We start from the raw sequence: 24,643 nt of genomic DNA, 5'->3' as shown, positions 1-24,643 counted from the left end.
GTCAGGCTCTGTCCTGACAGCTCAGAGCCTGGGACCTGCTTCAGATTCTGTGTCTTCCTCTCCCTCTCTCTGCCCCTCCCCCGCCCATGCTCTATCTCTCTCTCTCTCTCTCTCAAAAATAAGTGAACTTTAAAAGAATTTTTAATTTTTTAAATGTTTTTATTTATTTTTGAGAGACAGAGCGTGAGTGGGGGAGGGGGAGAGAGAGAGAGAGAGAGAGAGAGAGGAGGGAGGGAGGGAGGGAGGGAGGGAGGGAGACACAGAATCCGAAGCAGGCCCCAGGCTCTGAGCTGTCGGCACAGAGCCCGACGCGGGGCTCGAACTCACGAACGGGGAGACCATGACCTGAGCCAAAGTCAGCAGCTTAACCAACTGAGCCACCCAGGTGCCCCACTACTGTCTTTCATCATGTTGACTCAAGCAGAAATGTGTTTTTACGTTGCACAGAAGTGTGTGTTTCTGTTTGTTTACTTATTTATTTAGAATCCCAAACGAACAGGCTCTGCACTGCCAGTGAGGAGCCCCATGTGGGCCTCGAACCCACGAACTGTGAGACCGTGACCTGAGCCGAAGTTGGAGCCTCAATCGACGGAGCCACCGGGCACCCCAGAAGTGTGCGTTTTTTTAACCGCCTCAAGGGGCACCTCTGGCGACATTCTCCCTTCTGTTTCCTGTGCCCACACTTGATTCCATCAATCGCCACTTTGTCATCTGTCTTCGCGTCCTTTCTTTCCCTCAGAGGCCTGTCAGGCCCTCCGTCGTGTGCCTCAGGCAGCACCAGCGGGGCCCTGCAGGCATCGGTGGGGGTGGGGGGGCGGTGTGTGTGGTTGCTGACTCCCTTGGAGCGTGAAATGGAGGTAAGGGCTCAGGGAGGGTCCTGGGGGAGGCCCCCTCAGGTGGCACCTGCGTTTCACACTTGCTGGGCATCTCCGGGTTGTGAGCTAAGTGGGTTGTGCTTGTGAGGAAGAGGCCCTGAAGGACACACGACAGCGAGGAGACCTTTCCTGCCTCAAAGCGCGCCTCGGAAGCCTGGAGGTGCCCCTTCTGTCTCCAGTCTCCCTGGGGGTCCCCACCGTGACCTGGCCAGAGGGAAGCTAGCTGCTTCGGGGCGGCGGCTGTCCCCTCCCCCAGCAGGTCAGAAAGGACGCAGAGGATGTCTTCAGTCTTTCCATAGAGGTCACTGATTGAGTGGGCTGTTTGATGTTTGGTTAGTGCCGAGACACTTCCTCTTTCGTTTGTGTCTCATTCGGGCTTCCTCCCATCCCCCCGCCCCCCAACCCCCCTCCCTGCTTGGAGACTGAAAAAGGGGAACAAAGCGGAAGGGGAAAGAAAACTGAACATTTCAGATGTAGCTGTGATGCTGGAGACCGCCGTGGGGGGTGGGGGTGGTCTGTGGAAGTCAGCGGGGGGTGGGGGGGGTGGGGGGGGTGGCACCCTCCAGAGGTCATGAGGCCTCCCTTGACCTAGCCTTTCTCCCCGCCCTCCCACTAACTTCCGTGGCTCCTGCCCAAGTACTCCTAAATGCTTACGGGAGATCCTTGGAACCCTGAGTCCTATTTTTCAGGGAGCAGCATCCTTAAAGGAAAACCTAGATCTGTTTTTGTTCATTTCATTGGGTTGACTATATTCATTTGCAAGGCAGATATAGCTAACACACATGTGTGTGTGTTTATACACACACACACACACACACACACACCCCAGATTGTGGTAGCTTTTGGAAACTGTCTGAGGCACAGAAAATAACTTGCCTGACAAGACATCAAAGACTTGCAAAGAGACCACAGCAGCAAAGGCCTTCAGACTGCCTAGCAATTTCCACGTGATTGATGATAAGCATCTATTTGCTCCAGTAAGTCGAAGTAGAACTGTAACCTTTTATTTGTTCCGGGAAACAGTAACCGAAGTCACAAAATCATAAATAATAAAAGATAGAAAAGTCCTCTTTTAACCTAATGGACTAAAAGATCTCTTGCTTTTCATTTCTGCTAATGGCCTCCCCAACTTGGCACTCTCCGAGCTGGCCAAGGACAGGCAGACCGAGCCTCAGTTAGCAAGCAGGACTTGGTCCAAAAGATCGTTTGTAAGGTGCTTGTTTGGAACGCAGAATGCATTTTCCCTAAAAATCTGTCTTTCCCAGGGTGACTGGGCACTCAAGTGCCTCTTGTACGGGACTCCCCAACCTGTAGAGTACCTGGGCGCTGGGTCTTTGAAGGCAAGCTGTCTGCAGTGCCAGAGGGAGGAAACAAGTCAGCTCTCGCTCCTGTAGCCCCAGCCCAGCACAATTTAAATGTAAGCGCATTTTCTTTTTTATCCTCTCACCCCCCTTGTGGCATCCAGGTCCCGGGGCCCAAATCTCACGGCTCACGATCTGCCTTATGTGCTCTAGGCTGCTCGAGCGAGGGAGCCCGTGACCCTAAATTACCTACTTGTTTCCACTTCCTGATCGGTCAGACTTCCATTTCCTCAGAGCAGCTGATAACGGCTAAGGGCTAGAGGAAAAGTAAACGGAGCAGGTATGAATTCATACCAGCAGGTGAATGAATGACTGAAATCCTCTTAATATATTCTCATGTTAAAATGGGTTGGTTGTGACATTTGAGAGTCATCATGGGCCGTAAGTTAAAGAGGATGAAAACAAGGGGGTTAAGGATTCAGAAACTGCACACCCATGAGCGGGATGCTCAGGCTAATTACTATACCCTGTTTCCAGAACACTGGCAGTCAGGAAACAATTCTTTTTTGGGGGGAAAAAAGGAAGGGGGATGGTCACAGGTTCAGACACTAGGGAATCTCTCCTCAGTGAATCAGCTGGTTCTCTGCCAGATCACCCTTGAGAACTCCCAGTGGATAAGCTGCTTTCATGTACCCAAAACCATCAACCAGCTTTGTTGATGCTTCATGATGAAATCTTAACAGACAGCCGAGGGTCGTCAAATGTTTGTGGAAAGTTATAACATGAAAGAGAAAGACCCAAACAGAGGAAACAACGAACGAAACTTCAAAAATAGCATAGTTCATACCCATAGAGAAACAGGAGAAGACATCTTATCCATTAAATGAGAAACGGTGTAAAATAAACAATCTGAGTAAGAAAGAACGTTTGGCTATTAAAAAATAGAATGTTTGAAAAAAAAAGATACTCAAAAGAAAAGACAGAAGATAATTGGTGAAAACTTCAGAAAATAGAAGAAAAAGATGGATGGAAAAAATGACAGAAAAGATGAGAAAATGAGAGGATCCATCTTGAAAGTCCCACATCCAGCAAATATGGAGAGAAGGAAATTTCTCAGAATGGAAAGATAATAGACTCAAGATTGAAGAGCCTCCTGAATGAGCAGCAAAATGAATGGGGAAGAAAAAAAAACAAAAAGTTCAGACCAGCTCACATCTTTAAAAAACTTATAAACATATATACTTAAAAAACTTAGAGTTCTCCAGGACTCTAAGGATGAACGGAAGATTCCAAGATCTTCCTAAAAAAAGCAGGTAACATACAAAGGATACAAAGGTTATATTATCGTTAAGTCGGAAAAAATGGAAGAAACCCTTCCTAACGCTGAGGCAAGAAGATTTTTCCACCTAAAATTCCACACCCATCCAGGGAAACTCTCAGTCAAGAAAGCGTGCTCATAGCAAAAGGCTCAGCTCTCCAGTGAACAACGAATAATTATCCCGGTGGGGGTGTTGATCAGAGTCAATCAAAAGTTGTGATACAACTACATGGGGGGGGGGGGGGAAGGAGTGAGCCGTGTGAGGGTGTGTGAGAGAGGTCACTCCCCATCTACCATGGCAACAAATCAATAGACGCTGCCTTAAACCAATGGATCAAGAAAGCTCATTATATGCACCCTGTTCAGAAATATGACAAAAATGCCAGGGAAAACAGCTGAGAGCCTCTTGGAAGTTGGCCTATTGGGTGGTGCCGTTACTTTTCATTACAACTCTTTTGGTATGATCTGGCTTTTTAAAATGTACTTGGAATATTTTCATATATTTAGTAATGTATTTTATTTATTTATTTATTTATTTACTTACTTACTTACTTATTTACTTACTTATTTACTTACTTACCAACTGAGCCATTCAGGCATCCCTAGCAATTTTTAAATAAAATCAGAGAACTAGGAAAATAAATGATAGATTAGTTGTTAAACTAAATGGATCTCTAGTGGAATTTCAGGGTGAGTAAAATTCAGAGACTGTGGGGAAATGGACGAGTGGGAAGGGGGAAGAGGTACAATTAAAACATGAGTTCACACTGATAAGAAACTCATTTATGTATGAAATAATTATGAAAATGTGCTTGGTTTTAGAAAATATATGCTGAAGTAGTTAGGAGTAAAGAGACATCATGTCTGCAACTTACTCTCAAATGGTTCAGAGGGAAGAAATGTAAATTATATACCTTTTTATTCTAAAACTAAAGCTTAATAAATACAAGGTACTAACATTTTTATTTTTTTTTTAATTTTTTTTTTAACATGTATTTTATTTTTGAGACAGAGAGAGACAGAGCATGAATGGGGGAGGGTCAGAGAGAGGGAGACACAGAATCTGAAACAGGCTCTAGGCTCTGGGCTGTCAGCACAGAGCCCGATGCGGGGCTTGAACCCACGGACTGTGAGATCATGACCTGAGCCGAAGTCGGCCGCTTAACCGACTGAGCCACCCAGGCGCCCCAAGGTACTAACATTTTTAAACAATAGCTAGTAAATACTTAGGGACTGTACAGAAATACGGTATCCTTCTAAAATTTGGGGGCAACCACAATGGGTTTTTTTTGTCCAGGAAGTGAATTTAAATGGTTTAAATGAAAAACGAAAAATTCTTGTTAATGAATACAGGAGTTGAATAAAAACGTAATGAATAACTTTTGTTCCAGATACCTTGAATGAAAGCATTTCCCTTTAAGCATCTCACAGTTTAGAAAGGGAGACACGAGTTATAGTCGTTGTGATAAGGACAAGGAAAGCAGTATACACAAGGCAACGAGCACTGGAGAGGAGTGGGTTTTGTCTTACAGGAGGTGGGGTTAGGGAGAGCTCTATGGAACAGGTGAACGCCCAGCTCGGCGAAGGCTCTCAGGATGTCAGAAGGCCATTCGATCAAGAGTTAAAATGTCCAAAGTTAATTCACTTATTCCCTACAACTATAGAGGGTCTGTGCTATTATTATCTCTGTTGTACAAACCAGGGAAGAGATGCATAAGGTTAAATAATTCATGCAAGGCCATACGCTAATGAGCAGGGGTTCCAAGGTCCAAACCCAGATCATCGTCTTAGCCCCTGCCCTACACTGACTCTCGGGATGTCTGGAGACTGGCATTCAGTCAAAAGGCACCACGTCCAAGAAAGTTTGCTACTTCTGGGCACAGTGTGAGGGATGCGTTGATGTTCTCAGTTTGAAACTTGGGGAACGGGAATGAGGGGCATGCATTTGTTGAAGAATGGGGTCCAGGTAAGGATGGGAATGGGCACTGTGATCAAAGAATGAATTCGGACATTTCCAGATCGAGGGGGAATAAACAAATGAGAGACCCAGGTCATCCCCGGAGTTGAAAAGATCAAACATCCATTAAGTGAAGGGTCTCTAAGGAGAGACAGCAAGCGATAAAGGGTGGAGAAGATAACCATTAGAGACCGCTCTGTAGTAAGACGGTGGCTTGGAAGTGAAAACTGGGGCTCAGGGGTATTTTTGAGTGACGGTTGGAGAGAAGAAGCGATGTCCAGGGAGGAAAGCTGGGTGTCCCTTAAGGTGAGGTTCTTGGGAAGAGAACTTGCGGGGAAAGGTGGAGGTTCGAGGAAACAGGCTTAAGAATGGACTAGGGTTTTTCCGGGGTTCCTTGCAGGAAGCTGGTGTGTATATGGAGTGGAGAGCGTGGGGTGAACCTGGGGAAGAATCAACTGAGTTGGATCCGGAGGTGGGTGGGCTTGTTTGGACGCGCACACCCTTGAAGAGAGAGGGGATGGGGATTAGGTTGGCTTTTGTCCTTGGCAGCCCTAGGACACTGGGACACAAAGGGGCTGTAGAGGGGTGAGCCAGGGGATCCTCTGCGTTCACATGCAACTTCCCAGGGCTGAAGGGGCTTCAGGGATCAGAGCTCCCTCCCGCCATCTTCCCACAGGAGACCCCCTGAGGCCCAGAGAGGTCAACCGGCCTACCCAAGACCACACAGCTAATTCAGTCCCAGCGCCCGCCCGCGCCTTTTTTCTACTTGTCTCCGGCACACGCCTTTGGGCCTTTTCAGCACCAGCGAAGCACCAGGCGAGGCATCCCTGGGTGGACAGAAACCCTGCCGGGGTCGCCCGGCCCCCGCCTCCGCGCCGCCCGCCACCTGCGATTCGCGGTCGCGGCCCGCGCGGAGGCCGCTGCCGGCGCCGCGGCCAAAGAAGGGAAAGTCCAGAGGGTGACGGCACCGGGGCGCGCGCCCAGGCTGCGCGTCAACCTGCGGCCACGGCTGACTTATTTTGGACCCGGCCGGTTACATCGGTCACGCCGAGGACGCTCCTCAAACCCGAGGTCCCCGGCACGCGCCACGCGGGCAACCGCGGCCGCGTGACACGATGTCCAGCGGGGCCCCCCCCAGCCCCAGCTGCCCCGGGGGCGGCCCTTGAGGGGCCATCGGGGGGCCGGGGGACAGAAGGCGACCGTGGGGACTGACTTCGACGCCTCGTGACCCCTCGCCGACCGCCCCCACTCGCAGAGAGGGGGACCGCGACCCCTCATCGGACGTGGGCTCCGCGCCTGCGAGACAGCCTCACGCTACGGGGCGTGGCGTGCGACGTGGGGGCGTGGCAGGGCGTGGAGCGCGCGCGAAGGGGCGTGGCGCGGCGGAGCGGTGCGTGGTGCGATGGGCGGGGCGGGGCGCCGGGTTGGTTGGGCGGGGGCGGAAGGCGTGGCACGGCGAAGGGCGCGTCGTGCTGGCGCGCCGTAGCGGCCGAGGGAGGCGGGCGGTGTCTAGGCCCGGCCGGGTGAGGGTCGTGCGGTGGAAACGTCAGATCCGGGCCGTGGCCTCCCGGGCTGGGATCCTGGTTGGAGGGGACGGGGGACGGTCGCGGTGGGTGGGAAGGGATGAGGCTGTGGGCGAGGCCGCCGCGGCGGAAGCAGGGGAAGACAGCGGGGGCGGGGGCGTCTCCTGGGAGCCAGGCCTGGCCTCTGCGGAGGCTTCCTCCCGGGCAGGCGGAAAGTCGAAGCGAGAGTCCCCGGGGGAATCCCCCCACCCCACCCCGGCCAGCGACCTGGTTGCGGTCGCTTTGGGGCCCAGCCCAAGGTGCGGGTTGCTATAGCAACCAGCTGGGGTAACCAACTTGTCCAGGTTTGCGCAGGATGTGCTGGTTTTGGCACTCAGCACTGCAGGCCTCCAGCCCGCTGAAGCGATCCTATTCGGCCTCCCGCGGCTCCGGCCAGAGGAGACCTGGGAGGCCGGCCGAAGGCCGACCTTTCACACTGCCTTTTCAATATTAGGGTGAAGGCGCCCCGCACAGCACTTTCTCGGCCAGGCCCAAGCATGCCAGTCCTTGTAAGACAAAGACTTCAATGGGAGCCTTCCTCCTTAAAGGTAGGTAGAATACAGAAGGGCACATTTTGTTTGGTATCTTGGAACTTCAGCCCAGGTGTGGAGCAGCGAGGACGAGCGTCTGCACATATCGGAGCTTTGACAAGAGTGACCTCTGTTTGAGAATTTCTTCCACACTCTGGAACCCCAGGATTCTGGTGTCCAGCCAGAACGGACGTTAGCTGAAAATTTCCCATCAATTGTCAATCATTAAACTGTAAACATCCAGATAATTAGAAAATATGGGGGCGCCTGGGTGGCTCAGTCGGTTAAGCATCCAACTTCGGCTCAGGGCATGATCTCACTCTCTGTGCGTTTGAGCCCGGCCTGGGGCTCTGTGCTGACAGCTCAGAGCCTGGAGTCTGCTTCAGATTCTGTGTCTCCCTCTCTCTGCCCGTCCCCTGTTCGTTCGTTCTCTCTCTCTCTCTCTCTCTCAAAAATAAAGATTTTAAAAAATTTTTTAAAAATAAAAGCAAATATGATAGGTTCCAGACAGCGAAGTTTAATTTTTTTTTCCTTTTCTAACTCAAAAAGCCTTGTGGTGAAGCAGCTGTTTGACACACTCAGAAGGAAGGATGACAGCTATACAGAGGAACACGATGTGAATGGAAGAGACCTGTCATTGTGAGTCTGGCTTTTGATTAGTCACCTGGTGTCTTCGCCAGGGTGACATGACTTTGAGGCAGTAAACTTCAGTGACTGAGATCTATTAGGAGCCTGCAGTTAAATTACAGAAATGGGCAGGATTTACATCAGTTCTCTTTTTTGTGTGGTCTGGAACATCTCTGACTCACCTTGGAAAGGCTGAGTATTTTTCATGTGGCCCTGATGACTCAGTTTGTAATATTGTTACCCAAATGACAGAAGGAAGTAGGCAATCAGGTCATTCTCTTATGGTTTTTATAACGGGAGCAGGTTCTTTAAGAGAAGAAGGGATGAATTTCTGATTTTTCTTTTCACTTTTTCAGATCCTCTCCCCAGGAAATTGATTGGAAATGGGAGGCGGGGGGAACCCGTTGTTTGGTGTGAATTAAAAAAAAAGCAATCCGTTTTTCCATTCTAGGGAGAGATTATACATGCAGGTGGAGGGTAGGTAGATTAAGTCACCTGTATGGATATGCATTGTATATTTGATTCCTTGTGTTTTTCTGGTAGATGGAAACAGTACGGCACTCTGAACATACACTAAAAACAGCTCTCATCTCGGAGAACCCAAGGCTTGTGTCACAGTATGAGAAGTTAGATGCCGGGGAAAGGCGTTTGCTGAACGAAGCCTTCAAGCCGGACCATGATCTCTTCGGACCCATTACCTTGCATTCGCAATCGGATTGGATCATCTCCCATCCTGAGGCTCCCCAAGACTTTGAACAGTTTTTCAGTGATCCTTACAGAAAGGCACCGTCTCCAGACAAACGCAGTATTTACATACAGTGCATTGGTGTGCATCGGTAACAGGCTGGATTTGTTTGGTTTGCGATGGGGCTGTCGCCAGGGACAGCCTGGGTTGCTGATATCATTTAAGTGGGCAGCTTTTATGATCTTTTTTTAAAAAAAAAAAACTTTTTTTAATGTTTATTTACTTTTTGAGAGAGAGAGGGGGGCAGAGGCAGAGAGAGAGGGAGACGCAGAATCCGAAGGAGGCTCCGGGCTCTGAGCTGTCAGCACAGAGCCCAACGTGGGACTCGAACTCACGAACTGCAAGATCATGACCTGAGCCGAAGTCGGATGCTCAACCGACTGAGCCACCCAGGCGCCCCATGATCATTTCTGACATTCATCACAGTGGTGGAAGTGTTGTACCCAAATTGCCTTAAAAGAGGACATTTTGTTTCTTTCTAATTCATATTCACATCAATGAGTGATAGAGGTTTATTAAAGATTTAGAGTCCCATTTGCTTCTAATTTCAGATTTCTAATTAGAGACTGAGGTAAAGACTGAATGTTTTGGGGTGTCTGGGTGGCTCAGTCGGTTGAGCGTCCGACTTCGGCTCAGGTCGTGATCTCAGGGTCTGTGAGTTCGAGCCCTGCGTCGGGCTCTGTGCCGACAGCTCAGAGCCTGGAGCCCGTTTCGGATTCTGTGTCTCCCTCTCTCTCTGACCCTCCCCCATTCATGCTCTGTCTCTCTCTGTCTCAAAAAAATAAATAAAGGTTAAAAAAAAAATTAAAAAAAAAAAAAGACTGAATGTTTTAATCATCTTTGAGTCTGACTTTACATGTTCTTCCACCTTACAGGCTCTCTAGGCAACACCAGAATTATCAGTGAAGAATATATTAAATGGCTCAAGGGTTACTGTGAAGCATTTTTCTACGGCTTAACAGTGAAACTCCTGGAACCAGTTCCTGTCTCTGCCACGAGGTGTTCCTTTAGAGTCAATGATAACACACAAAACCTACAAATTCACGCAGGTAAATTAAACAGCTTTACAATTTGAACTGAGTACAGGAGATCTATACATAGGTGTATATGGAGAGACATGTATGGATGTACGTATCTCACACACACACATCCCTTTTTAAATAGGACACATCCTGAAGTTCTTAAAAAAGAAGAAACCTGAAGACGCCTTCTGTATTGTGGGAATAACGATGATTGATCTCTACCCAAGAGACTCCTGGAATTTTGTCTTTGGACAGGCCTCTCTGACAGATGGTACTCCTTTTTGACATTATTGGTAGAAATATCCTCAACTTGAGAATACTGGAAGATGTTGATAGAGGGAAAAAGTTCCAGCCAGTTACAATTTTGGTACTAAAGGCTGTATGGTATTTCTGGAGCATCATGCTGGTGTGGGAAATGTGCTGTGGATAGATTCTGATGACCTGGGTCCCTGCCCCGCTCAGCCATTCACTACCTACGTGACCTTGAGGCCAATAATACCGATTTTTTTTTTAAGTTTATTTATTTATTTTGTGGGGGAAGGAGCAGAGGGAGAGAGAGAATCCCCAGTAGACCCCACACTGTCAGCATAGGGCCTGATGTGGGGCTTGAACTCAGGAACCGTGAGATCGTGACCTGAGCCAAAGTCGAGACCCGGAGGCTTAACTGACTAAGCCACCCAGGCGGCCCTAACAATACCTATTTCGGAGAGCCCTTTTGCGATGGGTTACCTAACAGTGCTGATACATAAACAGTGTGGATACGTAAACTGTGTATATATGCCTGGCATATACATAAGGTGTTCAGCACAGCAGACAGTAGGTGTCCGAAACTGGGTAGCAAGGTGAATGAAGTCCAGTAAGGATGTTTGAACTGTCGTTAACGTAAGTGAAAGTCTTGCTAGTTGCTTTTCAATTCTTAGTTCTCTCATATAGACAGGAAACTATAGGCTGATGTACAGGTGTGTGCTTCTTATCCTGTGTCTCATGACGTCTTGTTATTTTATTTTTGTAAAAAAGTCGACTCCAGGTTTTGATTTAAGATGTAGTCCCCTTGACTCATCGGGGCTTCTGCATGGTGATACTGGGGGTAGGAAAGGATCTGGAAGCAAATCCTATTTTTGCCTAATTTTTTTTCTTCTTCCCGTCTGTCCACTTCTTTCCTCCGCACCCCTCCCTTTTTGCTGTCATTTCTCTACCTTCGTCCCCTAGGATCTGACAAGTTGGAGGGGGACAGTCCAATGCACTAAGGGGAGTGGTTGTCTGTTAGCAACGTGGTGGTGGGGAATAGGTACCTGGGACTGTCCCTATTCTGAGTTCCAGTTTGTGGACTGTCTAGGTGTTCTCGGTCTTTCACAAATGTTTCTTTGTTAGGTATCTCCATCTCTGACACATTGATCGGGTCGGGGGGGGGGGGGACCCAGGGCACCACAGAACCTGTTCATCCCCCTTACTCCTTCATGGGGGTTTCTCCATTTACATTCCTATGGCGCCCCCTCCCCATTCGGCATACTCTCCTGGAGACTCTGGTCACTGCTGTCTTTCTGACTTTTGTATGAGCTGTCTTTCTGTCAGAAGTAAATTTTTACGAGCTAAACTTTTATGTCCCCTTTTATTATTTACCTGACAGAGACAGAAACTTTAAAAACGTAAAACAATTTATCTGGACATTGCCAGCTGATGCATCTTATGCATTTCAAGAGGGCAGGAGGCATTTTCCCAAAATGTTTCTACTTTAACCGCCCCCCCCCCGCCCTCCCTTTAAAAAAATTTTTTTTTAGTGTTTATTTATTGAGAGAAACAGAGACAGAGTGCACGCGTGTGCGCGTGTGCATGAGCGGGGGAGGGGGCAGAGAGAGAGAGAGAGAGACACACAATCCGGCAGGCTCCAGGCTCCAGGCTCCCAGCTGTCAGCACCAGAGCCTGACACGGGGCTCGAACTCACCAACAGGAGCCAGGAGCCGCCTGAGCCACCCAGGCAGCCCACCCCCCACCCCCTTTTTAAGTAAGTTTCTTAACTGCTGCATGGCCTCGGAGAAGATACAGGCTTGCAGGACTGATGGGCCAGGCAGTGAGACAGTATCTTGCTACAAGTGACTGTTCTCTCCAAGTTTACGAAGATGGGGATTTTAAAACGGAGAAGTATTTAATTACTAAAGAAAATAACCTTCCATTTGTAGGATTATCAGGAGGAATGTTCTCGCTAGAGGTATTATAATGAAATATGCTCACACTTCCTTGGCAAGAGGACAGAGGAGGTCAGCCATGACATGAATAGATTCAGTGTTTTCTTAACTTTCAGAATACGCTCTTTCTCTGTCTCTCTGTCTCTCTCTCAATATCAAATACGAGGCGACATTTTCCAAGGGTGGGGTGAGGAGCATTCTCTTTGGATCAGGTTGGATTGGACAAACTTACTGTGAATTCATTTCTTTGACAAAAAAAAAAAAAAAAAATCCTTATTACTTTCAAGTAACACCTGAAAGAGACAAATAAAAGTGATCATGTCAACAAGTGCCGTCATAAAGCCGTGCCCTTTAGAACGAGCTGTGCAGCAAAGCCTGTTCTCCACCTGTGCGGAGGTGGTTGCTACGAGCCTCAGGGTAACAGGAAGTCAGTTACAAGGGTGTTTATTCTGGTCACCCGACGGCAGCCACATAGTACAGTTGTGTTGTGAGCAAGGAAGGGCAGGAGGGGAGAGGGTCTGTCTATAGGCGTGGTCTCAGGCATGGTCTCCAAGCATCAGGGCAGTCGCACGGCGGTTTTCCTCAGCCTGGTACCAGGGACATCCAGGAACTCTCCCCGACACACAGGACCTAGAGATGTGTTTATTGTGTTCTTTTTTTTTTTTTTTTTGTAAGTTTATTTACTTATTTATTTTGAGACAGAGATAGAGAGAGCACGAGCTGATAAGGGGCAGAAAGAGAAGGAGAGAGGATTCCAAGCAGGTTCCATGCTGTGAGCGCAGAGCCCGATGGGGGGCTCGATCCCACAAACCGTGAGATCGTGACCTGAGCCGAAACCAAGAGTCAGTCACACGGTTAACCGGCTGAGCCACCCAAGTGCCCACGTTTGTCGTGTTCTTAAAGAGTAAAGTTGGGGGGCGCCTGGGTGGCGCAGTCGGTTAAGCGTCCGACTTCAGCCAGGTCACGATCTCACGGTCCGTGAGTTCGAGCCCCGCGTCGGGCTCTGGGCTGATGGCTCGGAGCCTGGAGCCTGTTTCCGATTCTGTATCTCCCTCTCTCTCTGCCCCTCCCCCGTTCATGCTCTGTCTCTCTCTGTCCCAAAAATAAATAAAAAATGTTGAAAAAAAAAAATTAAAAAAAAAAAGAGTAAAGTTGGGGCGCCTGGGTGGCGCAGTCAGTTAAGCGTCCGACCCTTGGTTTCGGCTCAGGTCGTGATGTCACAGTCTGTGAGATCGAGCCCCGTCTTGGGCTCTGTGCTGATGGCGTGGAGCCTGCTTGGGATTCCGTCTCTCCTCTGCCTGCCCCTCCTCCGCGTGCTCTGTCTCTGTTGCTCTAAAAATAAATAAATTAACTTAAAAAAAAAATAAGAGTGAGGTCATGGGTGTGTGTTGTCCATTTTTCAACGTTCCTCTTGGAGTACTTGGTTTGGACTATTCTGGGGAAAAAAAAGACTTCTTCCGTGGGGAACAAAAACCTCTGGAACTCCCGATTTCTCGAGAATTTGGACCTCGAGCCCTTTGTGTTTTACAGGGCAGGGCAGATTGGACAGCAGCGGCAGACTTGGGTAGGGAAACCCGGGGCCGACGGCCACCTCTGTCTTGGCAAACCTCAAGCACATGAGACCGTGGGAACATGGGAGCGCAGACGAGACGCCCAGGCGGGCTCTCCTTGTTGGTTTGTCCTTCAGGAATCTTGCTCCCGTTCTTTTGCTGCTTGTCCTCCTTTTGTAGGTGTGGGGATATTCAGCTTTGCCAGGTATGGCAGTGATTTTTACAGCTCCCGCTACGAAGGCAGAGTGAGCAAGCTGCAGAAAGGATCCTCGAGTGACTATGCAGTTTTCGATAACTATTACACTCCTCAAGTGACCAGTGTTCTGCTGCTTCGTTCCTGTAAGGTGAGTTGTTGGAAAAAAAAAAAAAAAAATCCAACAGGAGTATTTTTTAAAGAGCTCTTCTCCCCCCCACCCCCCGTGTTTATTTATTTGTTTTTGAGAGAGAGACAGAGAGGCAGAGAGAGAGACAGAATCCCAAGCAGGCTTCACGCTGCCAGCACAGAGCCCGATGAGAGGCTCGAACTCACGAAACTGTTGAGATCGTGACTTGAGCCGAGATCAGTTGGTCGGACGCTTAACCAACTGAGCCACGCAGGCGCCCCAAAGAGCTCTTAATTCCCTAAATTGTATGTCAGCAGTCCTTAAGGTAATATGATAAATGAATTTGTATCATTCGTATGCTTTTGATGGACATCGTGTTTGCCTGAAATTACCAATAAAAACAATTTAAATGGATACCTTGATAGTGACATTTACAGTATATGTGCTGGAATTATGCCCTGTTAGTTATGTACAGCCTCAGTTCTGTACAGCCCCACATCCTCACCACTAGTTCAATTCCAGAAGTCTGGTATGAGTAAGTAACTGACTCTTTGAAGTTGTCATCAAGTAAAGCCGCTTTTGGAGGGCCTCTGCTGGCAGGTGTCTTGAGAATGGCTTCCTCTTGGGCCCCAGGCTACCTTCTGCTGAGGTTAGCTCCACTGACAGCTCCTGATTAATCTCCCCAACTCGTGCTCTTTGGAGAGCCTGTTTCCTGATTTTTCCCCTTTTCCTTAGCCGGAGACATAGGCATTTCCTGCAGCTGGGAAGTTCTGCCTTCACTCCTAGCCACCTCTTCAGGTTTGAGAGCTACACTGCCTGGAACAGTGTTTTCCGAGTGTGTACCCTGCATCAGCATCCGCTGGTGTGCTCGTTAATGTGGAGACGGGAGCCCCCTTCCTTCCAAACCTACGGACTCAGCATCCCTGGGAGAAAGGACCCAGAATCTGAATCGTAACAAGTGTCCCACTTGTCTGGAGCATGGCTCTCAGGCTGGGATGATCTTGCCCCCCCCCCCCCTCCCGCCCCGGGGACTTTTTGGCAATGTCTAGAGACGTTTCCTTCCAAACCTACGGACTCAGCATCCCTGGGAGAAAGGACCCAGAATCTGAATCGTAACAAGTGTCCCACTTGTCTGGAGCATGGCTCTCAGGCTGGGATGATCTTGCCCCCCCCCCCCCCTCCCGCCCCGGGGACTTTTTGGCAATGTCTAGAGACGTTTTGGCAATGTCTAGAGCCCAGTTGAGTAGAGGCTGTGAATGGTGCTAAGTATCCTACAGCGCCCAGGACTGCTGTTCTCCCCCCCCCCCCCCCCCCGCCACACACAAAGAATGATCCTACCCAATACATCAGGGGTCTCAAGGCTGGGCAACCCGGCTGTAGGTATACTTAAGAAATTAAGTCTAGGAAGGAAGGCAGTGTAAGTAGGGAAATGAAGGATTAAGTTTGGGGGCAGGTTGAAGTTTTGGTGATGATGGTAAGGGAGTTGCCTCCCCTACACTTGTTTCTTGGAAAAGCAAGAAAAAGAAGGAAGGGCTAACCCACTGATGATGGTGGCGCCATAAAGCTTTGATGTGAATGTCTTGCAGACTTTAACCCACGAGATCGGACACATATTTGGACTCCGACACTGCCAGTGGCTCGCATGCCTAATGCAGGGCTCCAACCACTTGGAAGAAGCCGACCGGCGCCCCCTCAACCTTTGCCCCATCTGTTTACGCAAGTTGCAGTGTGCCATTGGCTTCAACATAATAGAAAGATACAAAGTAAATGAGGGGAAGAACAAAAGGGGGAAGTGGTTATATAAGTAGCAAACTACCATTTTCTATTAGGCCCTTCTCTGGAACTATAATTTATCAGAGGAAATTAGTGCAAAGATAAGCAGGAAGCTGTGGTTACAAAAAAAGAAAACCCTGCAAAGAAATCTCATTAAAAACTGCCTGGCCCCTGAGAGCCTTACACTTGTCGTTGAGTGAGAAATGGTGAAGGAGGTAATCTGTACTTCCCATTCCCTAAGGCCAGGAGAGCTTGACTTGTTGCAGAACAGTAAACGTCGATGCGTGCGGCCGAGTTCGTTTCTGACAGCTACATAAAATGCATAGAGATAGTTTCTCTTTCCAAATGTGGGACGGGGGTATGCAATTCACTGGGAGGAGAGGATGGGTTTCTTTAAGAAGGAAGAGGGGAGGTACCGAATCTCAGGATGCGTGTGCGCGGACGTGTGTCCACACGTGCCCACGAACGTGTCAGTGGCCATCGCGGGACTCCCGGTGGGTGGGACCCCGCGTGCAGGTGGCTTTACATACGTGCGTCCACCTGCGCCTCTGTGCACACTTGCAGACGTGCCCACTTCCGCATCGGGTTAAAAGCACGCGCCCGGTGCCCCATGGGACATCTGGCGAGCCGAGGAAAGCCTACCCCTCCCGCCCAGCAAAACCCGTGAGGGGTGTCTTTCTCTCTGGTCTTCCCCCCCCCCCCCCCCCCCCCCGGCACACTCTGACCATCACTCGTAATCCTAGCGTGTGCGTTGGAGGTAAACGCTCTTTCACCCAGTGTTGTTTCATGTGCACAAACATCTTTATCAAACGGAACATCTCCCTGGGGCAGCTGAAGTCACTGATTGCGATAACGTGATTTTGAAGGCCGTGTTTTTCTCTAGCCTAAAACTGTCTTGCTCCGATTTGTTAAAATGTGCGTCTGGTTTGTGTTTTTCAAGGCGCTGGTGAGGTGGATCGAGGACGAGTCGGACAGCCCCGGAGTCAGTACGAAGCGCAGTCGTGAGGGTACCGTGGATTTACCGAAACCCGTGGACGCCTTTAAGGAATGGAAAGAGTGGATAATAAAATGCCTTGCTGTTGTCCAAAAATAAGGACCTTCACATAGGAGTAATTAAAATAAACATTTGCAGCCTCTGCTTTCATTTGGACGGAGTACTTCATTAGAATAAACTGTTTACCGATTCTGCCCGGTGTCAGGTAATAGGATGGAACCTTCTTGAAAGCACCTGAACTTTGAAATGAGGCTTATTTTTTTTAATGTTTATTTATTTTGAGAGAGAGAGAGACACTGTGTGCGAGTGGGGGAAAGGCAGGAAGAGAGAGAATCCCAAGCAGGCTGCATGCGGTCAGCGTAGAGCCCGACACGGGACTCGAACTCACAAACCGTGAGATCATGAGGCAGACCTGAGCTGAGATCCAGAGCCGGACGCTGAAATGACTGAGCCACCCAGGCACCCCATTTTAGCATTGTGAATGATAGGAACTATAAACTCCTCTGTCTTGATAGCCTGGCCTGTGGTAGGGAGCACATCGTTTCCATTCTTCAAATATGCTTAGGTCTCGAGAGAGCCGGGACTAGCAGATAAGTGAGTAAATATTCTAAAAACTGCTGCCTGTGTCCTGAGAACGGATCTCCAAGGCACGTCATTTCCCGGGGCTGACACTTGGTTCGTTTCCTGGAGGAGGGACTCCCTCCTTTGCACCCAGGCCGGCTCTACTCGATCCCTTACCTGTGGCCTCTCCTTCCCAGAGGGGGGCTGCCTGCTCTCCTTTTATTCTTTGCTGGTTGTTGGCTCCAGCCTCAAGGACGCAATGGCACACTTGGGTTTTCGGCAGCTTATCAAAGGTGACCTCCTGGGGCACCTGGCTGGCTCAGTTAAGCGGCTTGGTTTGGGCTCACGATCTCAACGTTTGTGGGCTCCAGCCCTGTGTCGGGCTCCTCACTGACAGTGCAGAGCCTGCTTGGGATAGTCTGTCTCTCTGACCCTCCCGTGCTCGAATTCTCTCTCGCGCAAAATACATAAACATAAAATAGAATGTGACTTCTCACTAGTTACAAGTGAAGATAGTGGAACTTGTACTACAACAGACATAGGATTTGTGAGGGGTCTTGCGCATAATTTGCTACAACGGCCCTTAGGTTTGTGAGTGTTGGCACTTTGCCTGTAGGCTCAGAGCAGGTGTCGGGTTTATTCCCACAATAGTGTCTCCCTCCCTTCTCTGCACTGGGAAGTGTTTACTTGAGTAGGGGGAGGCCGTGATGCGGTTACCTGTTGGCCCATGATGGCCTGCAGTGCTGGGAACGTCAGCTGGATTTCCTCAGTGGGGAACAGGTTGAAAACCACCAACTTGACACGTCTCCTCTGAGAGATCAATGTATCCTGGAAACCTAGAAATTACGTCAGATCATTTAACTGAATGCTGGTGAGGAGACTGCATTTCTCATGTTCCCATCTTAACCTCAAGGGTAAAACTTCTGGGTAATTAAACATTTCGATCTGTCGACCCTAAATTTTTTCGCTGTTATTTATTATAGTGTGATTTAAAGCACATTTTATAACTGCATCAGTGGTTTTCCTGGCTACAGTTCATTTTCTTGATTAAAGCTCATAAGGTCATTTAGAAAATGGTGATTTATGTTGAAACTAATTGGAGAGTGGGGCGCCCGGGTGGCTCAGTTGGTTAAGCACTGGACTTTGGCTCAAGTCATGATCTCATGGTTTGTGGCTTCGAGCCCCACTTCGGGCTCTGTGCTGACAGCTTGGAGCCTGGAGCCTGCTTCAGGTTCTGTCTCCCTCTCTCTGCCCCTCCCCTGCTCATGCTCTGCCTCTCTCTCTCTCTCTCTCTCTCTCTCAAGAATAAGACATTAAAAAAATTTTAAACTAATTGGAGAGAGAACGCTTGGTCGTTCTAATATGAAAAGACAGTTAAAGGGAGTGTGGACTTTTACCGGTTGTTACAGGTTTTATTTCCTCCTTGAAAAATGTCCTATTGTCCGGTCTGTTCAGTTTTCCTCCGTTTACCTACAAGGTCGGGATGGGTTTAGTGCTGTAGGTCAGCAAGGATTACAAACCTACAAATTCAGATTTGGCTAGGTGTGTCAGTTAGGGGTTGCAGTTATTTGGAGAAGATATAAAATCCATTTGTACCTACCTTGCACTGACCAGGAAAAAAGGCTTCTAGTAAAGAATCCAATCATTCAGTCCTTTAAAAGTTGGACAAATTTCATGTGACAGGGACTTATTCAGCGATCAATTAAGTGTATAGTATCGCATTGTACTTTTAAATTTTTTTTTTTAACGTTTATTTATTTTTGAGACAGAGAGAGACAGAGCATGAACGGGGGAGGGGCAGAGAGAGAGGGAGACACAGAATCCGAAACAGGCTCCAGGCTCTGAGCTGTCAGCACAGAGCCCGACGCGGGGCTCGAACTCACGGACCGCGAGAGATCGTGACCTGAGCTGAAGTCGGACGCCTAACCGACCAAGCCACCAGGCGCTCCCGCATTGTACTTTAGACGGTTTCCTAGCGTTAAATTTAAAAATAGAATTTGTTGACTGCAAGGAAATTGTACGTACTACCAATAAATCTTGTTTTGCCAAATGATTTGCACTCAGTAACCCAGAAATCCAGAGAGGTTGCTTTGCCAATGCTGAACGAACAAGGTAAGAGTAAAGAGAATGGATTTGTTCGCCGTCTAAACACAGTTCTAGAAATCAGTGCATCTGAAATGCTGTTCACGTTGTCGCCTGAGTGACTAGCAGTCTCTCTGGTCAAGAGAAGGATTAAGTGTCGACAGGTTAGTCCGGAAAGCCTTGTAACGGTGACGGCTGGACAGAAGAACGTGGCCTCGTCCGGCCGGTCCTCTGGAGCCCGCGGGCCCCCGGGCTCGAGCCGCGTCTCCTTTCCACACCCCGGGGTGCCGCGCCGGGTGGATGGGGGGCACAGGTGGTGGCCGAGGGCCGCGACGGCGCTGCACCCCCCGCCCCTCCCCCGAGGCGGTGCTGTCCCGTCCGCAACCCGAACGGCGGCGCCCTTCCACCCCGTAACCCCCCGGCGGCGCTGTCCGGTTCCCCGACCCGCGCGGCGCCCCGCCCCGCCCCGCCCCGCCGCCGCGAGCTCGCGCGGCGCGTCCCCAACCCGCGCCCCCGGCCGTCCCCGCGCGCCCCCGGCCCGCAGCGAGGCCTCCTGGGAGTGGGGGCGCAGCAGCCGCGGGAAGGCCGGTGGATCGGCGCGGCGGGCGGCGGCGGAGCCGTGAGTGCGAGCGAGGGAGCGAGCGGGCTCGGGGGCGCGTGTGCGCGGCGGCGCCCGGAGGCCGCGTGGGCGCCCCTCGCGCGGTTCTGGGGACCAGCGAGAGCGGCACCGTCCAGTGCGCGTAGAGCGCGGGCCCCGGGTGTCACCTTGCCGTGCCTGGGAGGCACGTGAGCACGTGCACAAGGGGGCACGTGGACTGAGGTTGGAGCGCACAGTTTAGCCCAGTTGCAACCCGTCCTCGGTCTGAAAAAGAACATTCTCTTCTCGTCCTGGGTGGCCGCATCTCCGCCCCGGAGGCCACGCTGCACGTGCTCCCCGGCTCCGCGCGGCTCGGGGCTCGTGGCTGTAGATTGGGGCGGGTTTCTGCGGCTGCGAGGCGGCACCAGGAGGCACGAACGGGAAAGGCTGTTTCAGGGGACGCGGGTCTTCCGGGGTGTGAACACTGCTAAGGGCCTTCGCGTTCGGTGTTGACTGGCCCGCAGGTCTGGCTGTTCCCTTCCGTGGCATTGGGTTTGGTTTTGGTTGTTCACCCCCTCCCGTTACCAAGGGCCTGGTATGGCCTTTAAATGTGCTTTTATGCTTGGAATGCGGAATCGTCAAGTGTTAGTAATAACGTGCATGCTGCTCAGTTCACACGTGATGAAACAGGGCCGCGGTAGCTAAGTAAACTTGTGCACGGTAGCACCCGTGGCAAAGACAAAACGGGTCCAGATCTCCCTCATTTCGAATTGTGCTTTGTTTTGCCTCTGCCGCATGACCTCCTAAGAAGTAAAATACCACAAGCCAGAAACCTAACCGATTTTTTTCCCCCAGATTGTTTATAGAAGGGGTTGTAAAAGATTAAACTTTCTTTCAACCCCTTTTCTATTTGAGTGGGGCCATCTGGGGTTGCTCAAAGTCAGAGAAATCAGTCCGTGCACTTTGTCTTAGCACCAAAAAAAAAAAAAAAGAGATTCAGTATCCAGAAAAGCCCTTGCTCCCGAGGAGGCATTTAAAAACAAAAACAGGGGCGCCTGGGTGGCGCAGTCGGTTAAGCGTCCGACTTCAGCCAGGTCACGATCTCGCGGTCCGTGAGTTCGAGCCCCGCGTCGGGCTCTGGGCCGATGGCTCGGAGCCTGGAGCCTGTTTCCGATTCTGTGTCTCCCTCTCTCTCTGCCCCTCCCCGTTCATGCTCTGTCTCTCTCTGTCCCAAAAATAAATAAAAAATGTTGAAAAAAAAATTAAAAAAAAAAAAAATAAAATAAAAACAAAAACAAAAACAAAAAAGTCATCATAAAAAAAAAAGTCTACCGGAAAATAGGCTAAGTTAAAACAAAATCTGCTCGGGGCGCCTGGGTGGCGCAGTCGGTTAAGCGTCCGACTTCGGCTCAGGTCATGATCTCGCGGTCCGTGAGTTCGAGCCCCGCGTCGGGCTCTGGGCTGATGGCTCGGAGCCTGGAGCCTGTTTCCGATTCTGTGTCTCCCTCTCTCTCTGCCCCTCCCCCGTTCATGCTCTGTCTCTCTCTGTCCCAAAAATAAATAAAAAAATGTTGAAAAAAAAAAAATTTAAAAAAACAAACAAACAAACAAAATCTGCTCCGGCAGTATGGTGAAAACTCAGGCTTCCATCGGCCTACCTACCCTCCTGGTAATTTCTTCCCACTGTTTAGTCTCCGTTGGACCTACGTTCTTGCCCTTAGGCTGATTCACCCATGTAGAGCTCCCCCTGCTGGACCATTGGAGACTTAGCTCTTGGGCCACTAGGTTTGGATCCCAGGGCTTTCAGTGTCCCAGGGCCACCCAGCTTCTTTGCAGCAACACCAGACTGTCTTGAGCTGTAATTGTCAATAGGTGGCTTTTTTTTTCCCCCTTGAAAAAGCCAGTGGGGGAAAATGAAAGAAAGAAAAAGCCGATGCAAAAGAAAGAACTCATTTGTTGGTTCGACAGTATTTTGGGAGCCCCACCTACCACATGCCAAGCCCTACTCAAAGCCTTGGGAATCGAGCAGTGCACAAAACACCTGCTACCATCATGTACCAAGGGAGGAGACATAGTGAATGAGGGAAAACAAATACTTTTATAACTTTTTTTTTCAGGGTAAAGAGTAGAAACAAGGACTGTGTTGGGTAGGATGGTCAGGAATGCCTCCGCAGGAACACTTGGAAGAGACCAAACTGACGGGTGTGCCAGGGAAAGGGAACAATTGATGCTAAGGTAAGAGGCTGGTGTTTTCAAGGAACAGTTCGAAGGCCAGTGCTAGAGTGGCAGGAGCAAGTGAGGAAACAGTAGCAGCAGGCAGTGCATGAAGAACCCATTGTTAAGGATTTTAGGTTTTTATTTTTTATTTTATTTATTTATTTTTTTTTAAATTTTTTAAATGTTTATTTTTGAGAGAGCATGAGAGAGAGAGAGAGAGACAGAGCGTGAGCAGGGGAGGGGCAGAGAGAGAGGGAGACACAGAATCTGAAACAGGCTCCAGGCTCTGAGCTGTCAGCACAGAGCCCGACGCGGGGCTTGAACTCATGAACCGTGAGATCGTGACCTGAGCCGAAGTCGGATGCTCAACCGACTGAGCCACCCAGGCGCCCAGGATTTTAGGTTTTTAAATGTGATCGTGTCTGATTTGTGCCTTGAAAGGATTATTGTGGGGCGCCTGGGTGACTCAGTCGGGTGAGCGTCAGACTCTTGATTTTGGCTCAGGTCGTGATCCCAGGGTCGTGGGATCGAGCCCCACATTGAGCTAGTTCTGAGTGTGGGGCCTGCTTGGGATTCTATTTCTCTCTCTCTCTCTCTCTCCCCCGCTCTCCGTGCCTCCCCTGCCCCCTCCCTCCCTCCTTTCCTCTGCCCCACCCCCCACTCCCATGCACTCTCAAAAAAAAAAAAAAAAGTATTGTAAGGCTTCTATATGGAAATTTAAAGCAGGAAAATTAAAGCAAAAGTGGAATTGGGCAAACCAGCTAGATGATTATTGCAGTAATCCAGCTAAGATGCTGTTGGCTTAGATCAGGGGTCCTGGTAGAGTTGGCAAAAGCAGGTTCTGGCTATATTTAGAAAGTAAAGCCAATAGGATTTGGGAGGAGCAGGTTTGGGGAGGAGGGTTGGGGGTTCCACTGAGGACATGTGAAGGTGCAAATGCCTGGTTGGTGTCAGGTGCTGTCACACAGGCGTGCGTGAGTCTGGACCTCAGCTGCAAAGGCAGATCTTAGAACAGGAGTTGTCGGTGTTGGGAAGGAACTTACGGCTTTGGTTGAATTCTAGGGGTGACGTTGCTAGGATAGTTGCCGGGCTTTTCTTTTCTTGAGTTGCTGGAAAGGTCTATAAAGAATGTAAATACGTGGCCACAATGTGTATCTTCTCTGCATAATGTTCGCTGAACTCTATTTAAAAAGCCTTTACAGATAAAGTGTTCTGGGATATCACTTTTGCTCTCCAGTTTTCCCTCTAGCAAATACATAGTCACTGAAGTAATTTTGGTTCGGACGTGAGAGTTTCTCTTCCATGAAAAGCCAAGTTGTCGGTTCTTGAACTCGTCACTTTTCTGGTTTTGCACCGTCAGGGAGTCCTTACAAAAGCTGAACACCAGAGGGAGCTAGTGTCCTTACTTATACAAAGGCTGGCCCACCTGTAGGGAGATTGTAGCCCTCATTTATTTATTTGATTAACATGTGCATGTATGACATGTACACCAAAAACGAGGACAGCTTCTCTTTTCTCCATGCAACTGCTGCTTATAGGATTGACCTTTTAGCACAGAACATGTCGGAATTGTCTTTAAATTGGTCGTTTCAAGCAATGCTCATAACCAAAGGCAATAGTATCTGAACTTTGAATCCCTATTAGTGAGTCTGATATCTGGGAGCTTTTTACAATAAGCATTCGTGATTATATCTGATTTAGGATATTTGAGAAAGAGTACAAAAATCTAAATGTAATGTATATACCTCTGGGTGATTTGAATGGATAGCAGGCCATGGGAGCCCGGACTTAGGATCTATATTTTCCCTTCTGTTTCCGTATCACCAGGCATTAAGCCAGAGGAAAGGCAAATAAATGCACAAAGGCTACATTACACATTATGGAAGTACAAAACTGACACCTTTGTTTAAAGGTTTGGAGCCACTGTATCCATTAAGGATACATTTGTAAGGATACATTAGGGATGCATTTGTCTGAAAAGAGACATGATCTTCATTCATTTTTACCTCTGAAATAATTTTACTTTTGGGGAGGGAAGTAGTCTTCATTTATACCGGACCGTTATTAAGTCGACAAGGTTCAAGCAGAATCTCTTTAATCCCAGGAAATGGAAACCTGTAATTAACATGCTATCAGCTGTTTGATCTTTCCTGTCTTTGGCACCCATGATCCAAAAGCCACTTTGACCACAGTGATCCTTTCCTGTCAGTCCCGACGTTCCTCTTCACTGACCATTCCAGTGTTGCGGATGCGAATGGGGCAGGGGGTCAGAGACCACAGTCCACGGGGCCGAAATCCAGCCAGTCCACTGCCTGTTTTTCTTTCCAGATCACAGGCTAATAGGGTTGGTTTCTATTTTTTACACTTCTATGTGGTTGAGGAAAAAAATCGGAATAATACCTCATGATGTGTGAAAGTTTTATGAGATTCAAATTTCAGGATCCAT

At 49.3% G+C, this 24,643-nt stretch overlaps 2 protein-coding genes and 1 long non-coding RNA gene across 7 annotated transcripts in view; all 3 read left to right on the top strand.

Annotated features, from left to right (window-relative positions):
- The first annotated feature begins 1,455 nt into the window (after nucleotides 1-1,455).
- On the top strand, nucleotides 1,456-4,873 carry LOC131496923 (uncharacterized). The gene is made up of 2 exons (XR_009254696.1): nucleotides 1,456-4,444; nucleotides 4,687-4,873. It is a non-coding gene; the product is annotated as an uncharacterized LOC131496923 (long non-coding RNA).
- Nucleotides 4,874-6,885: 2,012 nt separating this feature from the next.
- AMZ2 (archaelysin family metallopeptidase 2) lies at nucleotides 6,886-18,280 on the top strand. 5 transcript variants are annotated; one of them, XM_058702758.1, is made up of 9 exons: nucleotides 6,886-6,974; nucleotides 7,468-7,561; nucleotides 8,093-8,182; nucleotides 8,714-8,996; nucleotides 9,791-9,964; nucleotides 10,080-10,208; nucleotides 13,851-14,014; nucleotides 15,580-15,756; nucleotides 16,707-18,280. In XM_058702758.1, the coding sequence occupies exons 4-9, from the start codon at nucleotides 8,714-8,716 to the stop codon at nucleotides 16,857-16,859; spliced, it is 1,080 nt and encodes a 359-aa protein (XP_058558741.1). In that variant the 5' UTR covers nucleotides 6,886-6,974; nucleotides 7,468-7,561; nucleotides 8,093-8,182; the 3' UTR covers nucleotides 16,860-18,280. The 5 variants fall into 5 exon arrangements, with proteins under 5 accessions (XP_058558741.1, XP_058558740.1, XP_058558742.1 ...); XM_058702757.1 differs by having other exon boundaries at nucleotides 6,923-7,034; XM_058702759.1 differs by lacking the exon at nucleotides 6,886-6,974 and adding an exon at nucleotides 7,042-7,060.
- Nucleotides 18,281-19,909: 1,629 nt separating this feature from the next.
- Nucleotides 19,910-24,643, top strand: part of ARSG (arylsulfatase G) — a 109,352-nt gene continuing 104,618 nt past the window's right edge. Inside the window, exon 1 of the mRNA XM_058704233.1 lies at nucleotides 19,910-20,022. The gene's annotated coding sequence lies outside the window, so the exon portion shown is untranslated. The remainder of the gene's footprint in view (nucleotides 20,023-24,643) is intronic.

This window comes from Neofelis nebulosa, chromosome 16 (genome assembly GCF_028018385.1).
Source record: "Neofelis nebulosa isolate mNeoNeb1 chromosome 16, mNeoNeb1.pri, whole genome shotgun sequence".
NCBI classification, from domain to species: Eukaryota; Metazoa; Chordata; class Mammalia; order Carnivora; family Felidae; genus Neofelis; species Neofelis nebulosa.
This window is presented reverse-complemented; position numbering and strand designations above follow the sequence as displayed.

Bases quoted from the DNA above. Each gene is read 5' to 3' on its own strand.
- AMZ2 (XM_058702758.1), top strand. From the start codon at position 8,714: ATGGAAACAGTACGGCACTCTGAACATACACTAAAAACAGCTCTCATC. The intron at 10,209-13,850 runs GTACTCCTTTTT...CTCCTTTTGTAG, and splicing joins ACAGGCCTCTCTGACAGATG to GTGTGGGGATATTCAGCTTT. The intron at 14,015-15,579 runs GTGAGTTGTTGG...AATGTCTTGCAG, and splicing joins TGCTGCTTCGTTCCTGTAAG to ACTTTAACCCACGAGATCGG.